The sequence below is a fragment of the Coptis chinensis genome, chromosome 3 (assembly GCF_015680905.1).
Source record: "Coptis chinensis isolate HL-2020 chromosome 3, ASM1568090v1, whole genome shotgun sequence".
NCBI classification, from domain to species: domain Eukaryota; kingdom Viridiplantae; phylum Streptophyta; class Magnoliopsida; order Ranunculales; family Ranunculaceae; genus Coptis; species Coptis chinensis.
In genome coordinates, this window is record NC_141458.1 from 27600276 (window position 1) to 27608435 (window position 8160).

General features: G+C 36.9%; 1 protein-coding gene across 1 annotated transcript; it reads left to right on the top strand.

Moving 5' to 3' along the window:
• The first annotated feature begins 4607 nt into the window (after positions 1–4607).
• LOC147508949 (uncharacterized) lies at positions 4608–8160 on the top strand. The gene is made up of 7 exons (XM_086597675.1): positions 4608–5219; positions 5567–5706; positions 5970–6340; positions 6405–6535; positions 6640–7084; positions 7176–7320; positions 8031–8160. The coding sequence occupies exons 1-7, from the start codon at positions 4608–4610 to the stop codon at positions 8158–8160; spliced, it is 1974 nt and encodes a 657-aa protein (XP_086453801.1).

Here is an 8160-nt window from a genome sequence, read left to right on the forward strand (position 1 = left end):
CTTCGGAGATTCCTTAGGAGCTTTCTGCATTGAAGATATTTTTCGCTTCTCCGGAGCATGTTGCACGGAAGCAACTGATTCATTGGTTGGTATTATAAGAGGTAGTGATCTTTCCCAAGCCAAAGGATCTCTTTTTGTCGAGTCTTCATCTTTACTTTCATTTTTCATTGACCCTTTAGTTTTTTTTGCCAATACTACCAACCAGTCTTCCCTTTAGGTTCACTTTTGTTTGAGGAGGGATCAACCAAGTATTTTGCAGACAACTTATTTCCCTCAATCTTTGTAACAATTTTTTTTTTCTGATCCGCAGAAGAATTTTGGTAATGGTCAACAAACAAAGCAAATTCATCTTGGTAGTCTAGGTCACCTCGATCAATTGGGTTAGGTGTTGTACTTAGCTTCTTCCAAAATGGGTGAATCAGGTTCATAGCAAGTTTTTCCCCCCTCTTAAAAAGACCATTCAATGAATGGGCACATGGTAATCCGTGTGTGCGACGGAGAACACAACCACACTTTTTTGCACAACTTCCTACATTTTCACATCTTTCTCTCTCTTCAAGAAATAGATTCATCACTTTCCTTGACACAAAGCCTCGAATTTCACTAAATAAAGCAATCCTATGTGCATGCCTAATGTTGTTCAAGCTTTGCTCAAATGAAGCTCTAATTTCAATAACTTGAGCAGCGACATTAGGATGGATCAATTCCCACATGTCAAGGAATGTATGATTTTTTCTTCCATTCAAGCTTCTCTTTAGTGAAGCATGTGCACTTTTGGCTCGGTTCGTGGTCTTCTCACCAAAGTTCACACAACAATCTAACCAAGCATCAACAAATTTTTCTCTGCAAGACATCCATGTGTTTTGAAGATAATCAATCAAATATGGAAACTCCTTGAACTTCTAGACAATATAATTCCATTGCCACTCCACTTCCGCTTCAGTTGTAGAACTTACCAAACGATCCCACAAACTAGAAACTTTTTGGCACGATTCCACATTAGGAAGCTCTTTTCTCACCCTATGTGTAACATTCATATTTATGTTAAATTGGCACAACAATTTAGTAACTTGAGGGAAAACAACTTCCAAAGCTTTCATCAAAGCAGCATCAGCATCAGTCAGCATTACCAAAGGTGTCAAGCCATCCAACATTAACTTAAATTTCTCTAGTGCCCAACTAAAACCATCTGTAGTTTCTCTCTGCATTAGGCAATAAAATGCCGAAAAATTCTTGTGAGTAGGGTAGTCATGCATATTTGTCTTGTAGGTGGCATCCATGATGAAGACATATGGGAAACACTTGGACAAAGATATACTGTCTGGATGCGCCCAACACAAATCCCTAACCTCATCTGTATTGTCTACACGTCTAACATGGTGAATATACCCTTCCTGAGAAATCAACTGTAAAAGATGTATAAAGTTTACTTTATTTTTCTTGCGAAAGTTGTATAGAGTTTGTACGGTCGATGTATTATCTGGAAATCTTTCCTTAAGGTTCTTAAGAGTATTCTTGGGTCTCATCCTTGCTTTCATCAAATCAGTGACTAAAGCTTTCTCTTCAACTCTTAATCTATTGGCATATAAGTGGCGCTCTACCTGTACAGCAATAGAATGATTGTGACAACCAAAAACCACCTCAATTTTCCAACAATCTTTTGAATAAGGAACAAAAACCCCTCTTATTTTGAATCGACAACCACACTTTCTCGTTCCCGCGTTTCTCTTCCTCTTGGTTGAAGTGATTTCCTTTACCATTTCTTTTTTCACATGCACTCGATACTCACCAGAGCGCTGACATTCCAAACATATTCTTGGAGTCCTTCCACTAGTATTTAGATCCGATCTCCCAGTAACAATAATCATGCCCAAACCTCTCCCCACTTGTTAGACCCAATTCACCATTTCTTTACGAGATGGGAACACCTAAATTCGCCAAACAAAATCACACGAAGTAATATCATTAACTCAGATAAAACAAGCATTTCTTTGATTAATAAACTAAAATTTTATGGCTTACCACATCTGTAACAAATGAATCGCTAAAATCTGGGTACTCCATCCCGCTACTTTGATCATGGAGCTCATCATTCGAAACATCCTATTAATTTGATGAAATATATAAATAAAGAAAGTGATACATTGGCAAATAAAAAAAAAACAATTATGACCAAACCTGAGAAACTAGCAAATCCTCTTCAATCCTCATAAATTCACTTGTATACTCATTCGCCGGTAACTAAAAAGCAATAAAAAAAAATTATTAAAAAAATTATAAATTCACATGTTTTGTGCTATTCTTATGGTTCAATATAAGGTTATTTTATTCATCTTCCTGATTCTGTCTGTTACGGTCTTCAAGGTAATGGTAAACTTTATTCTCACTCACTACTCACTTGCCCTGCATTTTTTTTTATTCACACGTTTGTATACAATTTTACTATGTTTTAGTCATTGATGTGAAATTAGCCACAAACTTGTCTCTAAAGCTTCAATTTATTTCTGCTAGTATGCTAATACAAGTTTCGAACTTGAACGACTTTTTACTAGAATACTATTATCCCATTCAAGTTTTAACTATGGAAATCAGGGGATACCCTTAATTTGCTCTATTTCATATGTTAATGGGAATAATTTACTGCCAAAATCCATTAGATGATAAAATATTGTGAAAAACAAATTAAAGAAAGAAAACTCACCGGTGATTGTCGCTCTTCATTTATGTAAGATGTGTGGTAATGAAGGTCATTGTCATTCTCGACTGACTCATACGTCGAATTCTCCAAAATCCCTAACGTGAAACTTGTAATCATTGAGACTTCTTCAATTTCATTAGGCCATTCATTGGGGTTTATGGAAGAGAGTGTGGTATTTTCATCACTCATATTTGAAGGAACTAAATTTTGGTGGAATTGAGAATAGCGGGAGTTTGGTTTTGCTAGGACAAGAAAAGAGAAATTGAGGGAAAGTGTCGGATGAGAATGAAAAATATAAGGTTTGGTTTTCTTTTTTCAAATTTTGGGTGCTTATTTGGACAAACAAAGGTGGGGTGCTTGGTGTGGTGTAAACCCATATGAAGAAGGGACATAGATGGAATAACCATTATTCCACTACCCTTTTACCAAATGGGTGCTAGTCCCATTTTATAGGGTGCCAATACCATGGCCCTTCAAGTATTCAACTTTCTGTAAAATTTTCTCCAGTTACCAAAATTACCCTATTAATTATATGCAATGGACAAATGAACTAAAACAAAAAAGGAACAAATAGAGAGTTTCTTCTGTGCCTTTTCTTCTTCCACCATTTGTGCTTTCAGCTTTATTTTCTTACCGGGTGTCAAACAAAAAGACCATTTTGCCATCTATGCTTAATGAGTTGATGTAACCCTGCTTAGCTACTTCTCTCTTTTTCACTCTTTCAAACCCTGTAACTAACCCTCATGCACTTCACCCTTGTCTTGTAAACCTTAGAAACAGCTAGATTACTTGTATTTTATGCTTTGTCCCTCGTTTCTGCATTTGGGTTCTGAATATCAAGCTAAGTTTCACAGTTTTTTCCAATGTCTGGGATCTGCTTCTTTGGATTTTTAAAGTTTTTATTACTACTAACATTTCATGATTTTATGATGTTTTTGAGCTGATCTTTGTTTGGAATCAAAGAAAAAATCTTTTTACATGTTTGATTGTGTTTAACTGTAGTTATGGATTACTACTACATATAGATAATAAGGCCATTTTAGAAGTTTGATGTTTCAGATTCATTTGAGAATTGCAAGACATGGGTTCTAATGAAAATGCAACAACAGTGGACATTGCTAAGCCATTCTCCTTGAGGTAAACAACGGGGTTCTCTTTAAATTTCTCTTATATCATATTTATTCTAGTCTCTTGGTACACAATGGTTATGCATGATGGTTATCAGTTGAAACCTTCTACTTTTTAATTTCTGTTACCAACTGGTTTTGATTTAGTACATAAAATGTTCTATGTGGACTAGTGGATGCACACCGCAGTACTCCTAAACATATCATATATAATCATTTGAGCTTTATTTCATGAACTTTTTGATTGTTCTGCTAATAATATAACAGATAAATTATCTTACTTAGATGTTTTGATGTAAACTCTGTTAGTATTTGTCATATTCAACCTGTGCTACAAAAGGTGGTCACATGTTTGAGCAAAACCCTCTACATCCATTGACGATCTCAAATTCTGCAATTTACACTTCTTGAGCCAAGTTTCCATGATTTCATGCTTAGTATCAGCAATGCTCATCGACTCAAATTAACCTTGCTTGAGCTCACATTACTGTGTCTTTAAAATGAAAATCTGGAAATAGGACTTGTACTAACATCTGAAATTGACTCTCTTTGAACTGTTACTACATAAATTATGTTGTTGAAGCTCGCAAGCAGGATATCCGTCATAATTGGCCATTTCCTGAGAAATGTTTGGAAACCTGTGTGGAGCATGGCATCGACAGATTGCTCCCTCCATTTGAATCTCGTGAATCAGTGAGGTTACGTTCATTCAGAGAACATGCTCATATTGGTTCTAGTAACTATTCCGGTGGAAATTAAGGAACGTACCAAAGTTGGGAGTAATGTATGCATTGGTGAAGCAGTTTCAGAGATTACAAGGCAGATGCACGCATGCTAGCCATAGAAATAAAGTATGGAATGAGCTTAGGGATATAGCCCCTCTTATCCCTGGTCCTTGGTGTCTCTTTGGAGACTTCAATGCTATCTCCTCCTTGGATGAGAAGGTGGGAGGCAGAAGTGTGATGAATAGAAGCATGATAGAGTTTAATAACATGATATATGAGTTAGGTTTGATTGATTTGGGATATAATAAAAGCCCAAAGTTCACATGGAGTAACCATCGTAAGATTAAAGAATATATCCTTGAAAGATTAGATAGAGCCTTGGCTACTGATAATTGGCTAATGTTATTCCCTAATATGCAAGTTAATACTTTTGTTACTGCATCTTCTGATCATCTGTCTATGTTGATTACTCTGAATAAAGAGAGGAGCACTGTCGAACAGGCTAATCCTTTTAGGTTCTATAACATGTGGCTTAGGGATAATACATGTATGCCTGTGATTGATAATGCTTGGAACTTGGTTATGTATGATATGCCTGATTGGAATGTGTTACATAAGATTAAGTTTACACAGAATAATATCTTACTCACTGGAATAAACATGTTATTGGTAATATTTTTACCAATATAAAAAGTATATATCCAAAAAGAGCTCACTTCTGTTCTTTTAAAGCCTTTCTCAAACATCAACTATGAGAAAGCCAAGACTTTGAAGTCTCAATTGTTTGATTGGATGGTCAAGGAAGAAAAATTTTGGAAGAAAAAATCAACTAATCATTGGATTAAAGAAGGAGGGAGAAATACCAGGTTTTTCCATCTCTCTACTATCTATAGAAGGAGAAAGAATAGAATTGAGAAACTAAAAATGATGAAGGGGAATGGAGCATTGGTGAGGAGGAAGTAGAAGCTAATATGAATGACTACTTTACTCACATCTTTGCTTCTGATAACCCTTAGCATAATGAGCATATTCTGGATCGGTTCAATCTTTGTATTACTGAAAGGGAGAATGAGATTTTCATTGTTGTTCCTACTAGTGAGGTGATTTGGAGAGTGGTCAAGAAGCTAGGGAGCCTCAAAGTCCCTGGCCCTGATAGGTTCCAAGGGTTTTTTTTCCATAAGTGTTGGGACATAGTAGGCCCTAGTATTACTAATTTTGTACAAAGTTTTTTTACTACTGGGATTATAAATCCTAATTTTAATGAGACCTTTATTGCTCTGATTCCTAAAATAACTAATCCTGATCATGTCTCCAAGTTTAGGCCCATAGCCTTTGCAACTTTTGTTACAAAATTATTTCAAAGATTTTGGCTAATAGGTTAAAAAGTCACACTAATAAAATTGTTTCTCCTTTTCAAAGGGCCTTCATTAAGGGTAGAAGTATAGGGGTTAACACTGGTTTGGCTTGTGAGTTATTTCATAACATGAATAATATGAAAACCAAGGGGGATGGTTGGGTTGCCCTTAAGATGGATATGGCTAAGGCTTATGATAGGGTGGAGTGGTCTTTCTTGAATAGCATTTTTGGGAAGCTTGGCTTTAATGAGAAATGGAGAAATATGATCCAGCAATGCTTGTCTACTGTTACTTTTCAAGTGTTACTTAATGCCTCCCCTCTGAAAAAGTTCAAACCTGAGAGAGGGCTGAGACAAGGGGACCCTTTGTCCCCTTATCTTTTTATCTTGGTTTTTGAGGCTCTATCTAGGCTTATTGCTAGAGATGAGCAAGAGGGTAAGATACATGGTATCAAAATCAAAAGAAGGTCTCCCCCCCATTACTCATTTCTTGTATACAGATGATCTGATCATCTTCACCAAAGCAAATCTTACAAATGGGGGTCACCTTAGAAAGCTCCTTGATGACTACTGTGAGGCATCTGGACAGAAAATTAACTTTGATAAGTCCAGTATGTTCTTCAGTAGGAATGTGAGATTCAGAAACAAGCTAGGCTTAAAAGATTTTGGAAAATGATGTAGTTTGAGTCCAGAGAAAAATATCTGGGTATTCCTGTAATGCTATCCTAAAGGAAGGCTGAAGATTTTGAGTATTTGGTGGACAATGTCCACAAGAAAATCAAGGGCTGGAAAGCCAAAGTGTTGTCTCAGGCTAGAAGAGTTACTCTTATCAATTCTGTGGCCCAAGCAACACCTCTGTATGATATGTCCACCTACATGCTTCCAGTTTTAACTTATGATAAAATTGATAAAGTATGTATGGACTTCTTCTGGAATGGGACAGAAACCTCAAAAAGTGTACACACCATTGGGTGGGAACACGTATGTAAACCTAAAAAACATGGAGGGTTGGGCATTAGAAAAACTAGGGATATTAATGTGGCCATGTTGGCAAAGTTGCCATGGAAGGCTACCATTGATGTGGAGTCTATGTGGACTAAAACTTTGTATAACATATATAATAAGAACTGGATTAGGGATGTTGGAAAGCCCCCTGACTATGCCTCCTTCTTCTGGAAGGGTATATATAGGGTGTTCAACACTATAAGTGGGGCTTATTTGGAATATACATAATGGGAATACTACTTCAGTTCTAAAAGACACTTGGCTAGTTTGCAATGGGAAGCCAAGGACTCTTAAAGAACTGGGTATCAATAACCCTGCTCTGGAGAATATGTATGTGTTTGGCATGTTTAAAGAAGATGGGTCTGGATGGGACAATGATCTTTTAGCTCTTCATTTTGAGCCATTTATAAGGCAAAAGATCTAAGAGGTTGTTGTTAGACCTTTAGGGGCTAGCTAGCAAGGACAAAATGATCTCGTGTAAGGATAAATCTGGAAGTTTAATTGTTAAAACTGTCTACTCCTTGCTACATCATAAAGAATGGGAGGGACAGTCATCAAGTTATAGCTCAAAGACTATTGCTCACATCTGGAAGTCCAAGCTACCAGCTAGCACACAATTGTTCATCTGGAAACTATATATGCTTGGACTGCCATTGGGGGATAGATTGGCCCCAAAGAAAGTACCAGGGGATCTATCCTGCCCTCTTTGTTACAAGACTTTGGAATCTGACACACACTTGTTCTTTGAATGTGAATGGTCCAAAGCCTTGTGGTTTGCCTCAGAACTGGGCTTATGGGTAGTTGGCCCTGAACAGGGAACCATAAAAGGCTGGGTGGAAACCTTCATATCCTGGGGTCATAGTACTCAGGAGTCAACATCATTTGTAGGAGTTTTGGCTTGTTGTATGCTCAATAACATATGGAAAGCCAGAAATGAGATTAAGTTTGAACAGAGGAAAGAAAATAGAGAGAGGGTGATAAGAAGAAGTTCTTTGGAGGCTTTGAAATGTATACAAGCCTTCAAAGAAGAGGAATTAACTGCTGACCCCTAAACCAGTTATGAATTTGAGTAATTATCTAAATGACTTTTTCAATATTCCTAGTGATTGTGTGGTTATCAGGTTTGATGCTGCGTTTCGACAGGAAACTGGATGGGCAGTAGCTGGATGTATTGCAAGCAATGATGAAGGTAGAATAGTGGAGCTGCAACAAGGAGGTTCAAGGCAAGAAATGCAGAAGAAGCAGAGATGA